This window comes from Pelmatolapia mariae, linkage group LG15, assembly GCF_036321145.2.
Source record: "Pelmatolapia mariae isolate MD_Pm_ZW linkage group LG15, Pm_UMD_F_2, whole genome shotgun sequence".
Taxonomy (NCBI): Eukaryota; Metazoa; Chordata; class Actinopteri; order Cichliformes; family Cichlidae; genus Pelmatolapia; species Pelmatolapia mariae.
The window spans coordinates 29,771,366-29,795,406 of record NC_086240.1 but is presented as its reverse complement, the minus strand read 5'-3'; the positions used below and the strand labels follow the sequence as shown (position 1 = coordinate 29,795,406).

The following is a 24,041-nucleotide window of genomic DNA, read 5'->3' as shown; positions in this document are numbered from 1 at the left end:
GATGGGGTAATTTGCCCTTAAACGACCCCAGAACTGATATAAATGAACAGCAATCTGTAACATGGAGTGCTGTGTAACAATGCACCAGGCCAGTTGCAATAAGAGAGTTGGCTTCAGGTTATTTTTCTGTCTCCTGCTGTGTTTTGCAGGATTTAATGGGAAATGAAGTCCAACCAGGAAGCTGCCATCATTATGCAACTGGTATTTCTGCTTCGAACCAAAGCTAACAGATGGCTTATGTTCATACTTTATGGTAATCCATGTATATTTGTCATTTACAACTGGGAGATGGTTGTACATTTAGGTGTCAAAAATGAATTACATTGTAAATTCACATATTTACATATGTTTGCTGATATGTCATGCATATATGAAATATTCAACAATGCATTTGAAAATGAGCACCACACAAGGGTTCAGTAATGAGTCACTGTACATGTCCCAACTATACATTACTGAGGATGAGGTGAAAATGTCTGGGTAATCATTAAGAGTCTACTAAATATCTAATTTACATACTAAAAATATCATTAATAATTGAATAATAAATGGAAGTCCCTCGAGTAAAGGTGACAGATGAGACATGAAAACATTTGAGACACACTTCTTCCTTTATGCTAGACATAGAGATGTTTGGTGTTAATAATTTTGTTCACACATAACAAACAGCACTCTCTTGCTTGCTCTCTAACTCACACACACAGACACACTCTTTGGGAAGGATTCAGCTGGCAAGCAAAGAATTTTAACAACAACACTACAGTGGCCAGGCTGTCTTGGAATTCCCTCTACAACCCCCTACATTGATATTATTGCATTCTAAACTAGTTTTTAAATAATCAAGAAAATATCCCTCACGAATGGACAAGTTGTCAGTTAAATCACTGCAGGCTGTATGTAATTACGGTTGCTCTACCGAGGCCTTAATGTTCCTTGTAGCATATGTAGATCTACTTTTGTACTGTGACTTTAACATCCAAAGGATAATTTGAAAAGTAGACAGGCAGTCCTACAGATTATTTCAACTAAGTTACAAGAATTCTGATATTTGAAGATTATCTTTTACAAAATTAAACCTTCTCCAGTTATTTCCTTTCTCTCTACAGACTCAGTCTAAGATCCTAGCTAAATACTTTACGCTTTCTGGGGATTAAATTGCAAATGTTGAAAATTTGTAATTCTCCCACCACGTGACTAGAATAAGATCCAAGATTTTAGAATTTAGATAGACTAATTAGGTTTTTTGAGAATCTCAAAAGAAACTTGAAACTACCTGACATGAAAGTTAACCATGACATGGTTAACTGTTATAAGCCATCTTTAAGTATCAGTAAATAGCTTACTATCAGCTGTTTTTATGAGAAATCTCATTACAGTAGTTATTAATACATTCACTCCCCCATCCACAGCCTACTGTCCTCTGTCCATCCCTCACTCTCCTCTGAATCACCTTGTCAATATTAGATCTTTCACCCATCACTCACTCACTCACTTTCTCTGTTCTACTTCCTGCCAATCCCTACTTTCTCCCCATCTTCCTTTTCTTGTCTACTCATCTTTCAGCTCACACATCAGTAGCTGGTGGGCATCTGCAAACTCTGCAGTTAATGAGATAGCAAAATGTTTTCTCTTCTTTCCTCTCCTCTTCTTCTGTAACTTCAACCAGCTGAGCACACGAGCTTGAACCAATGATGCTGCCAGCAGTCCATTTCTATCCCACTAACCAGCGGGAGGACCAGCAACAAAAATGACAACAGATAAGAGGGAGCAGCAAAGGAAACGTGAAGATCATTGAGTGGTGACTCATCTTTTAGACTCTGCATTTAAGAGTCTTGAAAAGCAAAGAAAAATGTACTTGCAACAAATATGGATTTGCTTATACAAAACTGATGTTCTCAAAAATCTGGTCAATTATGCTTAGGCAATATCATGGTATCACAGTATAACATGATTTTTAATTTCTGACTATTAAACTCTGTTCAGGTGATGAAGTGAAGGTTCTGAAGTGTGCTGCAAAAAGCAGTATTTAACCATGGACTAAAATAGAAAGAAAATAGAAAATCTGAACGTAGCAAGCATTATGTTATCCACTAATTTGTGAAGTCCCATACTAGCCATCTCTAAAAATTTGTGACGGTCACTAGCCAATCAGCATACCTTGGTTTACCCTCCTTTCTGACACTCACAATTACCTTTAAAATCATGCTGTATTATAAATGACTTAAACTAGCAACTGAGTTGATAAAATCATCAGGAGAGTGTTTAATGTGGTCCAAGAAAAAGGGAGCACAAGGCCATTTTTTGGCCACAAATCTCAGACCAGAAATTGCCCCAGTGCAAGTTGCTCAACGAAACCAACATAACCATCTCATCGATAAAGCACAGATATGACCACTGTGATTACTGAACCAGACTCCTTTCACTCATTTTCTGTGTTTAGAAGTTCCATACACAGAAATTATGAATAGAATTAGTGACAGAGAGCAGTCCAATTTCCAGCAGTCCAACTTATTGCTGGCAATACAGCTATAGCTCTGGCCATGGTTGAACAGGGATCGACTAGCCTGTAGCCATACTCCTGTGACTCCCTCAGGACACCATGGGGGACACAGTTTTATGCATTCTCCACAAAACACATATAAACTGGTTAGGCAAACTCCCAAGCACCCTGAAATATCCTACACAGGATGAAGAACTGGTCCAGTGTTTAATGACCAGCATGCATTGTTCTTCCAGAATTGCTGGTTCAACTAACAGATGGACTCTCCTCACCTGTACCCTAGCATAGACTTTCCCAGTCAAGCTGAGAAGTATGATACACTTAAAGTTGAAACATGCTCTCCAATCCCCCTTCTTGAAGAGGGGAACCATCACCTCAGTCTGCCAATCCAGAGGCACCATCCACACAGTGTTGCAGAGGGGTGTCTGCCCTGACAGTTCACAACATCCAGAGCCTTGGGAAACTCAGGGTTAATCTCATTCACCTCAGGAGCTCATCCACCAAGGAGTTGATTAACTGCATCAGTGACTTCACCTCCAGTGAAGGGTGAATCAGCTTCTTCGTCTCCACACTCTGCTTCCACTACGAAGTAGTGCCAGTGGGATTGAAGAGATGCTCAAAGTAGTTCTTCAATCATTTGACTATGTTCTTGAGGTTGAGGTTAGCAGAGTCCCATTCCTACTGTATACAATGTGGATAGGGAGCTCCTTCCCATTCCCTGAGCTAGGGTTAGGGACTAGCTCAGTGCCTAACTGGAGTTTTTGCCTTGAGCTGCACTCTGGAATCACATAAGTTGCCATGCTCAACAGGACCACTTCTTCAGCTTGACAGCTCTCTTCACCTCCAGTGTCCACCATCTGGAGATTACAGCCAAAACATGGAGCATAACATACAGCCTCAAGTCACCTCTGCAATAGAGGTGCTGAAGATGGTCCATTCAGACTCAACGTACCAAGCCTCTGTCAGAATGCTTTCAAAGTTCTATCAGAGGTGGGAGTTGAAGATCCTGCGGACCGGGGCCAGCACATCCTCACTATTCACATCTGGATGTGTCAGTCCTGTCCAGTATTCTCCCCTGCAGCTGACACCTCTGCTCCTCTCTTCACTCACGTGTCTAGAACATATGTGTGAAGATCTGACAATACAATTACAAACTCGATCATTAACCTTAAGCTTAGTTTCTCCTGGTGCCACGTGCACTTATGAATACTCTTATTTTTGAACGTGGCGTTCATTATAGACAAACTGTGATTACCACAAAAGTCAAACAACAAAACACCATTTGGCTTCGGATCATTGTTGACTGTTTGACTGTCGTTTAAGATTTTTGGGGTATGGAGTTGTGGTTCAAGGTAGTTTTAACTGTGTGGTCAAGGCCACATCTACTTGCTATCATCCCTTACCATAATAATAAGAGGTAAGTTTACTTTTAATTTTTCTTGGATAAATGTATTCGTAATGTGAATTTGCATGGCATTTATTCGGCTCTGGTAGGATGAACTGGCACTCTGTACTGAGCTGTTAATAAGCAGTCAGGTTTTGAAAAACCTGTACATGTATTTTTTTTTAATATCCCTGGTGACCATTAAAGCAAAGTTATAGATCTTATGACATTCGTTAGATAGGAGATTTAAAACTGCCCAAACGCTTCACAAAGACATCTGCAGAGAAGTACTTCGAGTACATCCAGACAGAAAAAAGGGTTCTAGAATTAAAGTAGTAAACTATAAGACTTCTTCTTAAGCAATGGTTGAAAATTGTGCATTAACATAAAAGAGGTTTATAGCATTAAGTAGCATTTTTATTCATGTTGTATTGCCACTATTGCGCAATACAGTTATCATTTATTTAGTTCTCTTTAAAGGCTCGGTATAAGTAGTTTACAAAGAAATTTTGCTCAAATGACAGAAAAAGTACATCTGTTGGGTACTATTTCCATCTCAGGATTTATACATATATTGTGCTCTAGTAAGTATTTACAACAGCAGGATAAGGGATTCACTTCAAATAGTGCTGAAATAAAACATTAATGTTCAGCTACATATATTGTATATGTTAGGTGAAAAATTCATTGCTTGAGTCTCTTGCTAACAGGTTTTCTTATAAATAAAATAAAATATCTGAATCATAAGCATCATCTTTTAATGCAAATGTCTTTGGGCCAAAACAACCTTAGCCAATAAGATGCCATCTGAAAAATCAGGGCAAAGTGTACACATTCACACAGATACACACGGGACGATGGATTGGATAGTTACCTCCACGTGTTGTAGAAGAGCAGGGGAATGTTGAGGCCCACAGTCAGCCACTCCTGAGCACACAGGAACATGATGCAGAACAACACATGGATGGAGTACTCTGGCAGCACCAGCTACAGGACAGAGAGAAATAGGAGAAAAATCGATTGCTAAAGTTAAAGACCTTTTCAGCAGGCTTATGTCTCCTTGTTGCATTACTTGGGACCATTGTTATCGGATATTGGGTGAGTGGCATTTGCTTTAAGACAAGGACTGAGTGATAGTCCAGAACTATATTTAATTAAACACAATGGCAGTTGGTGAGCAGATGCCACATTATCATTTTAATTCCCAACAGTGCAGGAAAACACTTCATTGTTAGCATTTAAATCCTTAACCCAACATATATTTACCCATTAAAAATCTGCTTATATGCAATTCAAATGGCCAAATGCCCCAATTCATAATACAGAGAGCTTTGCGTCATAATGGTTATTTCATATTGATGGCAGAGCTTCGCTGTTATTGTTATTGTCATAATTGTTAAATATTAAAATACATATAAATTTCCTTTTAAATATTAACATGTCAAAGTATCTTTATTTATCCTTTGCTTTTTGTGGTTCAGTTACTTAAGTTACTTTAGGTCAAACTAAACAGATATATATTTGCCTGCCAAAGGAGTTGGCGTGCAACCAGCCTGGCTAAAATTGCTTGTCATGCAAATCCCTGTGAACACCTGAATACCCAGTATTTTTGTCCACTGAAATCAGTGGCAGCTTTTTACCACTTTACAAAATATAATTCACAAAGAAAGCCACTTCACTTTTCATGTATATTTAACAGCATACAGGGCCATGAATTATGGTGCCATTCAAAACCGCCTGGCCTTGAACATTGCTCAGTACGCTGCCATAAAGGGGCAGTGTTCAGGATGCATTATTCAGATGGCTACACGTTTCCTAATAAAGGAGAAACACATTTCCATTGAATAGCTCTTTAAGTGCAGGAGACCAGAAATATGCTGCTAAGACAAAACCTAAATATATCGATTCGAGTTCACACATTCAGCAGGGATGCTCCACACAATGCACAATGCACATGCCAATGCAGCATTCATGTTGTACATTGACAACAACACAGACACACACACACTCCTCTCCCACCAGGGATAAAAACGTATTAAAATACAAAGAGTGACACTGAGCTGAACAGCAGCCCTCTTGTTCAAATCCTTAATTCATGTTGGTTGACAGCACAGATGACGGTATAAACACAATCCATCAGCGCAGAAGACACGCAGGAAAGCTAAGCACTTAAAACTTTTTTCCTGTTCTCTCAATGTTTAAAAGGATTTTAATGTACCTAAAGGCCTTGTTTAATGGCGTGACACTGGTCGCAAAATTGTAAAACAAGAGTAAACTCAGACGAAAAAATGTATAAAATATATTATGTGTAATTCTGAATACTCTCAAAGGTATTTAAAAATTTTTTTTGTGCGTACAAATGTGTAAATATCTGGGCAAACAGGAATTTGACCACAAGAGGAAAACTACAGGTAACATCAGGAGTGCGTTCTACATGCTGGAAAATTTGTTTGGGATTAAACTTAAGAAAGAGCTCTCTTCCTGGAGAAGGTTGGCTACTGATTATAAAACTCAGATCTGCAGTTTTCTACTGGGGGAATCCCACTAGAACCCAGTAGCCATGATAGTGTGAACAAGTCTTTTCTTTGGTCTGTTTGTTTTTAATTTCTTTTTCTTACTAGAACACCCTGTTGGCTGCTAAAGTGGCGACATCATACCTTCTTAAAAAACTGCACAAAAATTGTTTCAGGTGACAACACACATTTAGTTGACCTTCTAACGTCTACAGCTGGAAAAAAACAACAACCAGGCACTGCGTCAGCTGTTTACACTCTTACAAATGGGCATTCAGACAAACAAAAGAGTTAAATCAAATGGTCTGATCACAAACTATTCAGTCAAGGTCAGCTGAGCAGTCAGCCATATTTGTATGAACAGCTGTTTAGGAATTTGTCATCCTAATAAACTACTATTTTTTTATTGTGTGCTGTCACATTCAACTTGGTGACCACATAGTATAGTGGTTTACCCATTTGCATTACAAATAAAAGGTAGCTGGTTCAATTCCAGCCAGAGACAGAAATCCCCTCTGGGCCAATGTCAGACAGGGAAGCAATGAGAACTCTGTGGAACTTCCTGCTGTGATGGTAGATTCTGCTTCTTCACAATCATAAGTGCATAGAGATTAGTACTGAGATTGCCATTACTGCAACCACATACATGAATCTGTTACAGCTTTATAATTTATTTCATGGCACAGAATGGAAATGCAGAAAAATAACGAGAAATGCAAATAGTGATAATTATTAAACCCATTATACAGTGTTGGCAACTCTGCTGTGATTAATTTGCATTCAGTGAATGTGTTCACAATACAGAAAGTATATTTGTATGTGAAAATACATGTACATATGTGTAGGGGGATTTTGTTTGTATGCCTCAGTGAGGATTATGAACTACACACTGACCCATTAAATGGGAGTTTTTCCTTCCCTCTGTCGCTGAAGTGATTGCTTACTCTCTGTATATATATTATTGTAGGGTCTACCTTACAATATAAAGTGCTTTGAGGCGACTGATGTTGTGATTCAGTCCTGTTTAAATAAAACTGAACTGAATTGAAAAAAAAAAAATCAAGACTATTGCCGCCATTTTTGTGTTCCCTATGCACCCAGACTGCTATTCAAGGGTTAAGTCTTGTTTAGAATTAGGGTTCAGATATAGAGTTGTGATGGTTAACATTAGGGTACGCTTGAGAACACATTATTCATCAGTCATCGGATGTCTTCACAAGCACATATAAAAAAAATGTGTGTGTTGGAGCATATGCAATCAAATTACATGCTAATGGGTATCAAACTATATCTTTCTGAAGCTCTCTGTGTGTCTGTGTATGTGTTGACTGAAAACCCATCTGGGACTGCCTGGCAGGGACTGGAGATCTGTTTCTCTAGTTGTGGAGCCCAGGGGCCACCCTTACAACCATCTGATCCATCGTTTATCAGTCTTCACATGGGGCTCTAGATTTTACCCCCATGTGAACACTTTGTAGAGCTTCCTCCACACCGAGCAGAGAGCACTCATGACATTTGTGCTATGACACTGAATGGATACATAAATGCACGAACATGTTTATTGCTGTGACTAAAATATGACAGGCACAAGTTAAAGATGCAATATGTGACATTACCATTGGTAGGAAACAACACCCCTGTAACACATGTCCAACCAAGCATCAGTCTCCAGGGCTGAAACATGAAGCCATTGTGGAGCTGCCAAGGATTGCACTTCTTCTGATTGCCACTTGAAGCTGTCACCAATAGTGAGTCAGTCACCATAGATTCCCATTTTGAAATGTTTACAGCATAAAAAAGCACGTTTGTAGTCTTGTTTAGCCTGGATATTGGAAGTGTTGCCTTTCATGTCAACTATATGTTGTATGTTGATTGATTTTTTTCTTGTATTACTGGAGTTCATGGTGTAGACACTTTGTTTCACAGGTGTCCTTAAACAGGAAACTGTAGCTGCTAGCTGTTTGCTAGGCCTCACCTTCCACTAACTGGAGCTGCTAACCTGTCCAATACATTTGTGCTGCAGTGTGCGAGAATGCTATCGTAATATTTTATCAGTTCCTATTAAGCAACAATTTAGCAAGTGTTTGTTGACAGCGCACTGCAACTGTACAGTTTATGAATGATTGCACTAGCAAGCTTGCTAGTCAAGCTCCCTAGAGTTCACTGATAAATCCACCCACTGTTACTAATAAGGCTGCTTCTAGCGCCAAAAAAAAAAATAACAGAAAATGTCAAGGTTCAAAATGCTTAGCCATCATGATGCCACCCACTGGTTTCGAAGTTTGTTTTCTATATTTACTTATACATACATAGAATATCTATGTATATGCAAAGCTATTGCATTGGATTGAATTAGTATGTCAAGAATTCATCATAATTTGCTGCAGCATTTACATCATATTTAGAAAGTTTAAAAACAGCTTTATAGAGTTGCATCAGACATTACACTCCTTGGAGTTACCACTCAGCTAAACCTCCCCCAGAATGTATAATTATAAACCGTGTGATTTTCATTTCTCAAGGTTATCCTTAGCTCCAGTATCCCTCACATACTTGTAAAAACATACACATACTTGTAAAAACATACAATCTGAATTAACTCAGATTGATCACATTTTTTCTAGTATCAAAGCAACAGTTATCTATTTATCTATGTAGATATACATAAAGAGGATTTAGCATGCTTTCTCTGTAGGTGTCAGTCTTATTTTCTAACAGTCAGTACTGAATGACTGTTAAATTAGGGTTGCTGAACCACAAGAAAACTGGTTAAATTGCCACAAATAAAGAATGTGTTATATCAGGGGTAGGCAACCTTTCTGATGATGAGTGCCATCTAAAATTTCCTCAGAAGTCAATGTGCCATATGATTGCATTAGCAATAAATTTAATAACGCTCTATATTTTCAGTTTCAGTTGATGAGAATGAATCAAAGCACCTATGGAGGATTTTGGGAAGATGAGTTCACTGTTCACATCAAATTACCAAATATCTTTGGGAAGAATGGCGAGCCGCTCTTCTCTGGTTTAAGAAACTTGAAGAAACCATGACAAGGTGGAGAGAAGCTGAAACTCTGCTCTGATACAATGTGGTGGCCCAGGGCCTTAATAAGACCTCATGATGTCATTATATTAGAGTGGACATTTGTAAGAAACACATTCATCTTGTGTCTCTTTTCTCCTCCATCCATTGTATTTCCATCCACTGTCACTTTGTCTGGAAAACAGCCTATTTTCTTACAGGCGCCTTTTCCCTCTCATTACCCCTACGCTGAGGCAAATAGCTCCCAGACGCCTTACTGCATTTCTCCATCCAATGTGGTAAATGCGAACTCCTGCCCACGCTTCTTTCAGAACCCAAGTGGAGCCTGACAGGGCTGTCTCAAACTCGCCCTCAACCTCTCCTTGTCCAATTAGTGAGGCCACCTGCCATGGAGTGTGCTCGCTCACAACAGCTTTTAGAAAATGTGTCTTTTCAGGCAGTCCCACTGAGGGATGCAGGGTAAGAATGCCAGGTCACAGAGCAACACTCACAGCTAATAAGGGAAATAAATCAGAGGATAAAAGACATGAGAACGAGAGGGAAACGATGAAGCTGAGCAAGTATCACCACTCTTCATATCACCTCAGTCATGCTGACGCCTAGTTTGTCACCCGCCTGACTATGCTGAGCAGACTGTCTGAAAGCACACAGAACAGTGCACTTCAATGCAGGGATTTACTCACTGACTGGACTTTGATGCGGTGACTGAGTTCAACCATCTGCTCTAGGTAGGTGGGTTGAAAACAGCTCCTGACTCTGATGTTCCTTTCACCATATCACATTCTTATATTGTTTATGCTCTGAGTCACTCTTTGATATTTGACTTTATATAAAAGATCGATGTAGCCACCGTAGCAACACCCATCTGTTAGCAAAAAGACTGAAGCAGAAAGATTTAGCTGTTGCCATGTTAGCTTTTTTAAATCAGTCATCATGAGCATGGAATAGCATGCAATAATGGCACAATAAAGCACACTCTACTTTATCATCCAGAAGGGCATGCTTTAAAGCCAATCCAATACAGGTTTATTTTTTACACAATCAAATTACAACAACAGTTGCCTCAAGATGCTTTCCACTGTGAGGTAAAGAGCTTCTATACTGATGGGCACCATAATTTACAAAATATATAATGTTCATTGAATCTAGAGATTAGAGGCAGAAACTCATTAGTAAAATGTTTAACGGGGACAGAGATTAGGGGAGCCAAGAGCTAGACTTCCATCTTCAGGAACAGAATGAAAGGAGTGACACAGAACCATGATCATATCAAAAGGGTTATCAGATTTAGTGGAACAGTGAACAGACTCTCAGGCAGTCTACACGATCTTGCTACTGTATATACGCAAGTCCTGACAGAGCCAGATGATTATTTAATGGGCATAATAAAACCAAGGGATCACTGAAGACAGCATGCAGCTATGGAAACTGAACCAGGGAAAACTGGTGTATGGCTAAAACCACTGCTTGATTAACCAAAACTCTTTTAATTAGTGATATTTATTAATAAATATTTTGATATTTCATTTTAATGAAGAACACAAAGCTAACCATTTGCTTCCCCCAGCTACCTTTCATGCTGCTTTTTGTCATTCATGACATATTTGGGATTTTTAGTGGGACACATTAAATTTTTGAATAAACACAGCTCAATTTGTACTACAATAGCTCATATACTTTCCAAAACAAGGGCACAGTAATCAGTTTCTCTACAAACCTACATAACTATGTATACATTTTTGAATGGTGAAATAGTACAAATTCTACTTAACAGTAGCTTATTCATTTGTGCCCACTTGGGGCACAAATGTGCACTTGTACAGTGGGGTGGCTGTAGCTCTGGAGGTAGTGCATAATATATAACTAATGATAAAGGTTGATGGCTCAATCCCTGAATGCTCCAGTTTGCATGCAGGCAGGATAATAACCCCAGGTTACTCTCTCATGCTTCCATCAGTGTGTGATTGTTAGATGTAAAGCACTCACACAGAAAAAACATTAAAAAAGCGATTGTGTGAATGAGACATGTTGAATAAAGTGTTTTGAGTGCTCAGGTAGAGTAGAAAAGTGCTATGTAAGAACAGGGCCATTTCTGACTCCTCCATTGAAGAAATTTATACTTTTATTTTTTCCTCACAATACAATCCATGATGCTTTGGGTGTTTATTTTAGCTGCAGATGCTTTCCCTCCCCAGCTTAGCATAAAAAGACTTAGTTGTCAATTATTGTTTCAAACCCCATCAGAGAAAGGAACTGTAATTAAGTTTGGCAAATAAATGTGTATATTTTTACTAACTTTAAATGATTCATATCCCTGTGAGATGCCATGTAGCAGAGACCTGCATGGATCATTTTAGCTTCTCAAACAGATTTCAGATTATTAAAGCCATATTCAGAACGCTCCTGTTAGGTGGGGATGTACTATCCCTAACCTTTATCTGGTCTAGTTAGCAGTTGTATTTGGTAAATTAAACTTAAGATGTGAAATGCCTGCTGAAAGCCAGCAGGTTATTTAACTAAAAGCTTTTACATATCATATTTCGAGCTTCTTACTTTAGCATCCCCTAGTGTATGTGGAAAAATAAGTTGTGGCTATTGTGTCAGTTAGGCCAAAAAAAAGTAACGCCAGGCTATTTAATGATGAAATGAGATAAAACTGTAGCAGCAGAATGAAAGAAGGAAATTAACTTAGAGACCCGAGTCAGTGGTTTCAGACAGAAAACAGTACAACAGTAATAACAGATATAAACACAAAAGGACAATTTGGCTGATATTAAACAGCTGGTATGGCTTTAATTAAAAGCATATAAAGGTGAACCAGAAAAGTGTAAATACAGAAAACAAAAAAACAAAAACAAAACAAATAATACACAAAGAGAAATCTGGGCTGTAGTTACATCGTAAGGTTTTAAAAACTGAGCTTTAAAATGAATAGCGGTAATAAAAACCGAGGGAGGCCGACAGTGATCACTGACTGTTTTTAGGGCTTGTTCAGATTAAATACAACAAGATATAAAGCATTAAAACATGTTAAAAACACAACAGCCTTAATAAACGCTAGCGCTTTGAGGGGTCCCGAAAAGCGCTATATAAATGCAATCCATTATTATTATTATTATTATTAAACGCAGAGTAGTTTGGAGTTCATATGTCATCACTTAAAGACGGGATATACACACTGACTGGGCACAGAATCAAATTTTATTTAGAAATGATCCCATCATCCATGAATAAGTATAATCACAATGCAAGGAAAACATTACAATACAGCATACATTTCCTTTAATTTAAAACACATGCTCTTGGATGAATTGCTAAATCTAAATTATTGATGTACTGATATCATTAATATAAGGACAAGACTATGACAGGCCAACCCAAGAACTGCTTTCATGGAGTGCTGGACTGCTGAGAGTCCACTTCCCCTTGAGCTGAAACATCAAAGTGTGCTCTTATTCAGCTTAAATAAACTGAGCCCACTACAGTATTCTGCTGATGCCCTTTAACCCCAAGGGCAGGAATGATAGGCATGAAATTGGAAGTCTTTCTGCAATTGAGTTGATGAAATTCTCCTTCTGCATGAGTTGGCAAGGAACAGCTGCCCAGGGCCTCTGTATATTCTAAAAGCCCTCACATACTCGGGTGGAGTTTTGAGACTTGCGACATATGCAATATTGCCTTCGGCTGGAACAAAAATTAAAATGGTCACTGAGACAAAACTGCACATAGAGAAAAAAAAACATCTGTTTATTCCAATTACGGCTAGTCATTTTGAGATTTCCCTATGAAAGAAAGGATTGGATTTTCTTGGAAATACTACCAAATATATTGGAAACTACAATAAATCCAAGCCTCTCTGTTTTCTTTTCAGACAACAGTAGTGATTTTCTTAATATGTAACTTAAAGCATATTCAAGATCTGTCATATTGTAATAAAAAATGGCTGAGTGTTCAAGTTGGAAAGATTTTTTTTTTGTCTTTCATAAGTCACACACAGACACACATTATCATATGGTGTTGATACAACCATCGAAGGATTTTTAAAAAAAATTTCCTCATATTTTATGTTTTTACTCATCACTGCAAAATGTATTTAGTGAATGTCAATTATACTGATATCACCTGCAGAAAATGATTGCGTGAACATTTATTCAGCAGTAGATGAGACTGGATATTCACACTTTTATTCTTTGCTACCAAACAAATTTCATTTTGACAAATGTCAAAATGTGGGCTCGGAATAAAACTAACTACACAGTTCCACTTTATCAATGTTAGTTATGCTGTAGTGACAGGAAGTAAAAGCAAGGACATGTGGACAAAAATGATGAATGAGCTGGAAAAGGGTGTGAAATGTTTTATGTGAATGTCCTACTATGTTTCACTAACAAGCAAATAAATTGCTTTTGTATTTGCTCAAACAATTAATTATGTAAACATTTGTAAACATGTGACAGGCCACATGTTTACAAAAACAATAAGCCTACATGGAACTCAGTCAAATCCAGCCAGTAGCAGTTCTCAGTCTAGAGCTTAGCCAGCCACATCCAATATTCGATTCTAGCTCAGGGCCCAGCTGTTTAGCATCAGCCCCTAGCTTGGAGTTTAGCCACCAACAGCTAGCAACACATTCGTGTATAGATGTAAGTCAGCCACAATCAACATCATGTTCCAGCCCAGAGCCCATCCAGAAACAGCCGACAGAATCTTCCAACACTGAGTCTAGCCAACCACTACCAGCAAGGGAAAGGAAGATGGAAGATAGGAAAGATCAGATTCTGTGGCCCAGATCCAGTGAGAAAAGAGAGTAGGAAACCATTGACTCGGAACTGGCTCTTATACTACAGGGTGGGCCATTTATATGGATACACCGTGATAAAATGGGAATGGTTGGTGATATTAAAGTCCTGTTTGTGGCACATTAGTATATGTGAGGGGGCAAACTCCTCAAGATGGGTGGTGACCATGGTGGCCATTTAGAAGTCGGCCATCTTGGATACAACTTTTGTTTTTTCAATAGGAAGAGGGCCATGTGACACATCAAACTTATTGGTAATGTCACAAGAAAAACAATGGTGTGCTTGGTTTCAACATAACTTTATTCTTTCATGAGTTATTTACAAGTTTCTGACCACTTATAAAATGTGTTCAATGTGTTGCCCATTGTGTTAGATTGTCAATGCAACCCTCTTCTCCCACTCTTCACACACTGATAGCAACACCGCAGGAGAAATGCCAGCACAGGCATCCAGTATCCGTAGTTTCAGGTGCTGCACATCTCGTATCTTCACACCATAGACAATTGCCTTCAGATGACCCCAAAGATAAAAGTCTAAGGGGGTCAGATCGGGAGACCTTGGGGGCCATTCAACTGGCCCACGACGACCAATCCACTTTCCAGGAAACTGTTCATCTAGGAATGCTCGGACCTGGCACCCATAATGTGGTGGTGCACCATCTTGCTGGAAAAACTCAGGGAACGTGCCAGCTTCAGTGCATAAAGAGGGAAACACATCATCATGTAGCAATTTCAAATATCCAGTGGCCTTGAGGTTTCCATTGATGAAGAATGGACCCACTATCGTTGTACCCCATGTACCACACCAAACCATCACTTTTGTTGTTCCAACAGTCTTGGAGGGATCCATCCAATGTGGGTTAGTGTCAGACCAATAGTGGTGGTTTTGTTTGTTAACTTCACCATTCACATAAAAGTTTGCCTCATCACTGAACAAAATCTTCTGCGTGAACTGAGGGTCCTGTTCCAATTTTTGTTTTGCCCATTCTGCAAATTCTGTGCGCCGATCTGGGTCATCCTCGTTGAGATGCTGCAGTAGCTGGAGTTTGTAAGGGTGCCATTTGTGAGTAGCTAATATCCGCCGAAAGGATGTTCGACTAATGCCACTCTCCAGTGACATGCGGCGAGTGCTACGCTGTGGGCTCTTGCTGAATGAAGCTAGGACAGCCACTGATGTTTCTTCATTAGTGACAGTTTATGTTTGATGTGTCACATGGCCCTTTTCCTATTGAAAAAACAAAAGTTGTATCCAAGATGGCCGACTTCTAAATGGCCACCATGGTCACCACCCATCTTGAGGAGTTTGCCCCCTCACATATACTAATGTGCCACAAACAGGACTTTAATATCACCAACCATTCCCATTTTATTACGGTGTATCCATATAAATGGCCCACCCTGTAGATCAACAAAAGGGTCCAGTTCAAAGGAAGTTAGAGAACCTGGGAACCATCATCTACAGCTATGGGGCGGTTTGGGGTAAAGAGCAAGACTCAGAGACAGCAGAAGGCCCTTTAAGCCACTTAAAGTCCAGGAGACAGCAGAAAATTGACAGATTAGTGAAAGAGAGAAGACAACTGAGGAAACAGTGGAGGAGGGCCTATGAGACAGAAAGGGAGGGACTTACTGCCCTGTCCTATAGAATAAAGCAACAACTTACTAAGCTACGAAGAGCAGAACACCTCAAACGACAACGTAAGAAGAAATAATGGACAAGGACCCTTTTCTTCAGCAACCCATACAACTTTGTTAAGGGCCCTTTTGTCGAAGAAAAGAGCGGGTGCCTCAAAATGCCCATAAAAGACCTGGAAGGTTATATGAGGAAAACTTACTCTGAGGATCAGCGGCATGAGCCAGTTACTATTCCGAGTGATATGCCACCTATCCAGGCACCTGAACACCAAATGGACACAAGACCACCTACATGGAGTGAAGTGGAGAAGGTAGTGAAGCAGGCAAGAGCAGCATCGGCCCCAGGACTTAATGGCTCTATAAAAACACCCCACGAGTCCCCAAATACCTGTGGATGCTGATGAAGGTACCGTGGCAGAAAGGAGTGATTCCAAAGGCTTGGCGAAGAGCAGGAGGTATTCTGATCCCTAAGGAGAAGAACTCCTTATCCATCAACCAGTTTCGCCAGATCAGCCTGCTGAACGTAGAGGAAGATCTTCAGTTTCTTGGCCCAAAGACTATCTACTTCTTCTCAGGATGTCTTGAGCATGCCAGCGTCATCTGGCACCAGATTCAAACTGCCAAGAAAGAACAAAGAGACCTTCATGTTGCCTTTTTAGACCTTTGGGTCAGTTCCGCACGAGATCTTGTGGATGGCCTTCAACTATTTCAGCGTACCAAACCACATCACCGGTCTGGTCAAGACCTACTTTGGGATTTACAGTTTTGTGTTACAGCTGAGAACACCACCACAGCCTGGCAGCAACTGGGAATTGGAGTTATGGTAGGCTACACGATTTCCCCTCTGGCATTTATCATGGCAATGGAGTTGGTCATGCAGGCATCTCGGTGGGTAGTGGGAGGTGAGAGACTCAAGAGTGGCCTTCGTCTTCCTCCCATTAGAGCCTACATGGATGACATGACCATCATTACAACAACAAAACCATGTACTAGGGGATTGCTACAGAAGCTCCAGGAAAACATCGAATGGGCAAGAATGGAGTTTAAGCCAAGTAAATCTCGCAGCATCTCCATCATTAAAGGAAAATTGACAGCCGAGCAATTCTATATCAGTGGAGAACCAATTCCAACAGTCTTAGAGAAGCCCATAAAGAGCTTGAGACGGTGGTATAATGCAGACCTCAATGATACATGGCAAGTAGAACAACTAAGGCAGAACTTGGCTAATGACCTCAAGCGGATTAACAACACAGCACTCCCAGGGAAACTGAAGCTCTGGTGCTTCCAGTTTGGGTTATTGCCCAGACCGTTGACAATGTACGAGGTTTCACTCAATCATGTCAATCGACTAGTGAAGCTAGTGAGCTCCTACGGTAAGAAGCGCCTCAGACTTCCCAAATGTCCATGCCCGCTGTGTACAGTCCCAGCCACACTCAAGCACATCTTGGTTGGTTGTAGGACTAGCCTCAGGGCAGATACACTTGGAGACACAACCAGGTCCTCAGGTGTCTAGCCGAGAAAGTTGAGTGCAAAAGAACCAAGAGGAGCGTCAGTTTTCTTCAGCATTTGTCCGGGAGGGAGACAAGCCGAGGGCAAGCCCCCTCAACCCTGGACCTGGGCCCGCTGAAGGTTGCCAGGGATTGGCAGATGCAAGTGGACTTGGATCAGAGGCTAATTTTTCCCACAGAGATCGTAACAACTACTCTGCGACCTTGTCCTTTGGTCTAACTCTCAAAAACTTGCGTATGTCATTGAGTTGACGGTACCATGGGAGGAAGCAATTGAGGAAGCATTTGAGCGTAAGAAGCTGCGGTATGCCAACTTGTCCGCTGAGGCAGAGGACAGAGGCTGGAAGATCAAGGTGCGCCCGGTGGAAGTGGGCTTTGTTGCCAGTACAATAGCAAAACTGCTTAGAGAGATTGGGATCGGAGGAAAGGCACAACGGCAGGCTATAAGAGAATTAGCTAACACTGCTGAGAGGACCAGTCACTGGCTGTGGCTAAAAAGGGCTGACATCACTTGGGCAGATAAGGCAGTCAGCTAACCGCAAAACACACTCTCAGGATTGATCAACCCGTGGTGGACCTGCCTCAACATGGGGCGTCAAAAGGGTAAAACATAACATTAGAAATTTCGCTGGTTGAGTGATACAGCTGTCTCAGGGCCTCCTGGGGACTGTGCAGTTAACCTCATGGTAGTGAAACCAAAAGGAGGAATGAAAGAAAAGAAAAGAAAAATGTTCTGCCCTTCTCCCCTCTGCTCTTCTTTCACTTTTCTGGCAGACAGTGGGGAGGTAGAGTGTACAGCCCGATCCGGCGGAGAGGTGTGGGAAGCCAGATCGGGCGCCCCCCTTCCGGCTCTCCTCTCTGCTCTCTCCTATCTTGTCCCTTTTGTCTTACTTCTCTTTATCACCTTTTCTATCCCTTTGAAGAAGTGAGTCTCCATAAATGTTAAAGAGGTAAGTATAATTTCTTAGTTGCAGTGAAGAGATAGAAGAAAATAAACTGTAGAAAACGAAACAGAAGAAAGAAGAAGAGAAATAACAATTTAACATAAACCAGTGAGACACTCTGGGGCCTGACCAACCCTGGCAGGGCCTTCTTGGATAAGGGTGTCTAGTGAAAATGGCCGAAACACCTGATGAATTCAAGGTCCACTACTGATGATATATCCCAAACCTGTAAAGTTTCTGGGCTGCCTTTCCTCATAACAGCCATCCCTCAAGATTTTCTCCATTTAAAAGAATGCATTATCAGGTATTGTAACAGCTAGTCCTTTTACTGAATCATGTATTCAAAGAAATATTTATGCCTAAAAATGCATGGTGAAAATATGTGTATTTTTCTCATGATATCTGAGGGTGTTTCAGAATTTACTTGTAGGAAAAATGTAGGGATATGCTTAAAAAAAATAAAGGTTATTATTCCTTGTGTGGCCCTTGAACTATAAATAAGTTTAATGCCGTTTCTTTACATTAAAACCCTGGTTTAGTTCCTAAAGCTAGTACTAGCTAGCATTTCACTGCACAGTATTAGTGGAATGACAATAAAGATTTACCTTAAAATTAAAATGGCATCGCTTCTTAAACTCGCACTAAACATTTATATTGGAGGTAAACTGTGGTGGCATCATCCATATGAACAGAATTCCTGGTAACATTTCAGTGAGAATTTTCTGTTGATTGAAATATTTTGGAATTTGTGTGGAAGCAATGGGCTTCCTCACAGTGTCAGTGCTTCTAGTCATTACTCTCTCCCTTTTTTTCCCCGCCTAGTCTCTTTGCTCCATGATTCAAAGACTCTCTGACAAGTTAATGAGTCCTCCTCTCCCACTCTTTCCTCTGCACACCCTCGACTTTGGCAGACCTGATTATACCCTGTCCTATTTTGGAAAAAGTTATGCTGGTTGTTGTTGAAGATACTACATAATGCAGGAAAGGGGATGTTAGGGCATTTAAAAGTGAAACGCCTGTTTTTAAGGCATATTTCTAACCGTGCTGTCACAGCAAAAGTTCTACTATTATCCCAACTGTGCAGTGATATTGTTACTTCTATCCATCCATATTTTGCCTCTTAACTGGGTCCAGTTGGCCGGGGGAGAGATCCCCAAACCTCCCTTTCCCAGCCATCCTCCTTCCAGTTGGACATGACTAAAACATTTATATCTGACAATCACAGTGCCCAAACCATCCCAACTGTCTCAGTTCAATATGAAGGACTTTGTACTGGCTTGACTCTGATCCCTTTTTGAATGACAGAGCTCCTCACCTTATCTCTGTGGGAAAGCCCTTTAGAGGAAGCTCATTTCCGCTCCATCTACCTATAACCTCATTCACCACAGCTTGTGACCATAGTTAAGGGTGGGAATGTAGACTGACCAGTAGACCGACAGCTTTGCTATCATTCTTAGTGCCCTTCACCATAACTGAATGTTAGCACTTATAATACTGCAGACGCTGCACTAATCTGTTTGTCTGTCACTGCATTTACTGCCTGTGTCAGAGTGTCAGAGTCTCTGACCATCCAACCAATGTGAAGATTTAAGCACGGCACTATCACAGTGGAATTGGTGAACATAGTCACCACTCTTTGAGCCCACTGCTGTTGCTATTTGGGTAAAACATGATAATGATCATAGGAGCCAGTTGAAGAAGACGACCAATAAAGATTCGACTGGGATCTTCAAATTACAGTAATTAACCAGAGCCCAGAGAAACATTGTTTCAAATGGCCCACATATTCTAGCAGCACCCTTACTTGTGACTTTAAATGACTATGAATATGTTGCTGTTTAAATCAGCCTTGGGATTGTAGCATGGTGAAACAGTAATGCAGCTAAACCTCTGTCACTGAATGCCTTGGCCCTGATCTGAAGCACTGTGTCATTAAGGGAGCAAATTAACTACAAATCGCACATAATGATAATGTTGCTCTCTTGGACCCTAGTTAGGATTTTTTTTCCTCTATCAAAAGTCAGTGGCGGCAACAGAGCTGGACATGAAAGGCATTCAGTGTCTTGCTTGAGGACATATAAGTGTGGAGAAACTCACTCCCCGCATGATCACACAGAATAACACATCTGCTACAGCAGATGTTGGCAAAGGAGTCTGAATGTATGAATGTAACAGTTAGAAGGCAAAAGCTCATATGTGCAGACAAAAAGAGTTGGTATGTGACTGTTGCTGTAATATTACTGTATGACTGACTAAACATATACAGGGCAGCTTTTCTGTAAACATGCTGTTAGACAGTGAGTGGCTACCTGTACCATCTTCACTGAATACAGTATAAACAATACAACTGTTTTCTAGGCAGCAGCAGCATCCAGGATGCTGTCAGTGTTAGGTTATTTCCCACCATGGTTCGCTGTTCAAAAGCAGAAGGTCATTTTCACACATATTCAAACAGTGACAGCTCTTCCTACTAAACTACATGTTGGGTTATGTGCACACAGCTGAGTAACCCAGAGAATTACGCTTGGCATCATGGATGAAACTTTTGACAACCAGCTTTTGCTGCTAGAATAAAAAGCTGTCACACTGGCACCGCAGCACAGGGTCTAGTAAAGGTTTAACATAAAGTGGTGTAATTAGCTAAATGTAATTAAGAATCAGTGAAGCTGTTCTGCTTTTTGGGGGGGATTTTCCCCTTTCATTTACAGTTTTGGATCTAATATTTTTATTCTTTTTTCAACTTCTTTTTCAGAAGTGCACAAAATGCCATAAAATGACATTATATAATTTAGCTATTTTTCCAAACTCTGAAACACAACGTATCATCAAATGACTGCTGTGTATTCTATTTATTACAACAAAGTAACTGTATTCTGATTACCACCTATTTAAACTGTAACTGTAACAGAATACAGTTACTCATATTTTGTATTTTAAATACGTAACATGTATTCCCCAACACTGTTCATCACAGGGTGTTGGCACAAGCAAAACTATTACACATATACATGAAATGGTCTTTTTTTGTTTTGTTTTCTAGAGAAAGTTTAAGTGAAATCAGCTAGCGTAAAATTAAACCACTCATAACAGGGATGCCCACTTGGAGTGTCAATGAAATTAGCAGTTACATGAGCAGTTGCTTTTTTTGATATACAAAATGTGCATATTTTGCAATCATACTGAATGATTATTGGTAAATTCAGAATTCTGCCTATCTGTCTAGAATCCGAGAAACAGAACTACCATCTGTGCAGTGCACCTATCGTTGCTTTGTGTTCAGTCTCTTGACAAACTTGAGAGTTTTATCTGAGTATGCAGGACAGGCCCTTAGTGGCCACACAACAGACACCACACAGATTACAGCACCTGTGTACACAGATGCTGACTTTCATGCCATGTATATATTTATATATACTCACAAACTTGTGTAGGAGTACAAAAGCAAAGGATGGCAAGTGTGAGATGTGGAGATGGATGTCACCTGCATGAGGGACAGTGACTGAGTCAAAGGCAGATAGTAAGTGAAGAAGAGAGGCATTGTAAACTTCAAAAGCAACATTAGAAGCACACATGGGTTCTAGCTTCATTAGTCCTTATCCAGTTTCTCTGCATCATCATTTCCTAACTCGAACGCGGAGCAAGCTTTACCTAGACATCAGTAACATGTAGAAGAGAAGGAAGGCAAGTAGAGATGAGATTATTGATCTCTGAGAATCCCATTTTATATTACTTTGACATATTAGGACCAGTCTTCAAGGTGTGGGAAAGTCAACGTGAAAGAGGACCCAATGTAAATTGTACTCTATATGAAGTGCAAAAAATATCATTTCATTAGGAATAGTTATGGTGTAAAAAAGAACATTTGGATGGGAGGTTAGTTAGTTTTTAGATCATTTATTTATCACAGCAGTCAAAGTAACTGTTACAAACTTTAATCAGTGGCCAGATTTGCTAATGTGATGAGCAAACTGGGTTTTGGCATAAAAAGAGTACTGTCTGTATCTACAAAGACAGCGTGATGACAGGATGGCATGCAAGAGGTGGGAACGCCGAGATTTTTGCAATTTACCTTGTTGCATATGTACTTTGAGTTCCTTTCCCGTGTAAAATATAGGGATGAGAATATTTCAATCAAGCATGCAAATAGATTTGCTAACATAGTTGTACTAACTGACATAAAAGTTAATGATAATTGTGCTGAATGCCAAAACAAGTTTGTAGTATTTCAGTTGGTTTCTGAAATATTAGTCTAGAAATATTATTTCTCAACTAAGATAAAGAAAACAACAGCAAGCCAAAGAGCAGCCACATGTCTGTATGAAATGACAAGCTCTACAACATTACAACCCAGCATTCTTCTAGCCTTTTGTACAGTAGGTAGATTAAAGAGTCCTTTCACAATGAAATTGTTTTTGCAGCCAACAATAAAGTCTTGCTTTTTGTTTAACCCACCTCATCTTCGGGTAGCTGCACTTGGGTCCTGTCACTCAGGACCTCATTGGGTTATAATTTTAAAAATGTTCCCACAATTTTTAAGTTGCTAGTACCCTTTATTAGCACACAATCTGGGATTGGTCACACATTAACACAATGCAGTTTACAACCAAACACCATCCATTATTTTAAACTTTTTTGACAAATTATATTACCAGTGTTCTGATTTTCTATACCTGCCATATACTGCACGATATATGTATCAGTAATGTGTAACTGGCTTCATGGACACATGCCGTCTTATCAGCTTGACTGGGAAAACAGCAATTTAACTCTAAAGGAAGAAAAGGCAATCCTGCATTCCATATAACTTGCAAATGTGCAGAACTATTAATGTATCTTATTTCATTCAGCAGATGGAAACTTACTGCCCCACCATATGCCTGCAAAACAGTTAACCAAGCAACCCCCATGATTATTTAATAAATATTCCCAATGCATTGAGTGCTGTTTTGCCTTGGGCTTGAATCCACAGTGAGTTAACTTTCAGCAGGGTGACAGGCAGAGTTGATATTCTTGTTGAGAGTAAGTCTGCAGTGTTCCAGTTTGGAAATCCTGCTTTCCATGCCATTTACAGAAACCTTGTGCTGTGGTTTGGAAAAGGTTCTTTGTAAGAGAACTGCATTTTTATGTACGTATGGAAGGATGAATGGAAAAGGTCTACAAGTTGGATTTGGATGGACAGATGATTGAATGGAGGTTGTACCTCATGAAAGAATTTTGCTACCATGTTTGACTCAGTGGAGGAATCAAACTAAGACAGAATTAAAGATTTCTGAAGAAATGTTCTGTTTTTTTCTCCCCAAATGTCAATGTTTATCACTTTGGGGGGAAAAATAAACAAATAAATCAGATCCATTTTTTAATTGCAATACATTTTTGGTGCCAGCAGGTTCTGCAAATATCTAACAACCCTCATAAATTTGCTTGTGAGGTTGATCTATTCTGATCAGTAATAAACAGAAAGAAAACCACAGTTCACAGGCAACTTGTTGTGGTTCTTGGAATACATTCATATGAACTTTTAGCTACTGTCCTTCAATCCAGTATCCTACCAATGCATATGATTCAAATAACAACAGGACTTGATACAGTGAAATTGTTCTAAAATAAAGGCTGAAAAGCAAAATGGAAGAAATGCAAAGGAAACAAAAACAAAACAAAACAAAACAAACATTATCCTAAATGACAATTCTGAAAATGCACTGGCACAAGAATTGTTATG

The 24,041-nt window shown here is 39.8% G+C and overlaps 1 protein-coding gene across 5 annotated transcripts in view; it reads right to left on the bottom strand.

Annotated features, from left to right (window-relative positions):
• Positions 1-24,041, bottom strand: part of cnih3 (cornichon family AMPA receptor auxiliary protein 3) — an 87,492-nt gene that overhangs the window by 15,396 nt on the left and 48,055 nt on the right. For all 5 annotated transcript variants that reach the window (XR_010096373.1, XR_010096374.1, XR_010096375.1 and 2 more), the window contains exon 4: positions 4,759-4,871. Coding sequence is in view for 2 of the 5 variants with exons in the window: in XM_063495845.1 (XP_063351915.1) it covers positions 4,759-4,871 (113 nt within the window). In the remaining 3 variants the exon portion in view is untranslated. The remainder of the gene's footprint in view (positions 1-4,758; positions 4,872-24,041) is intronic.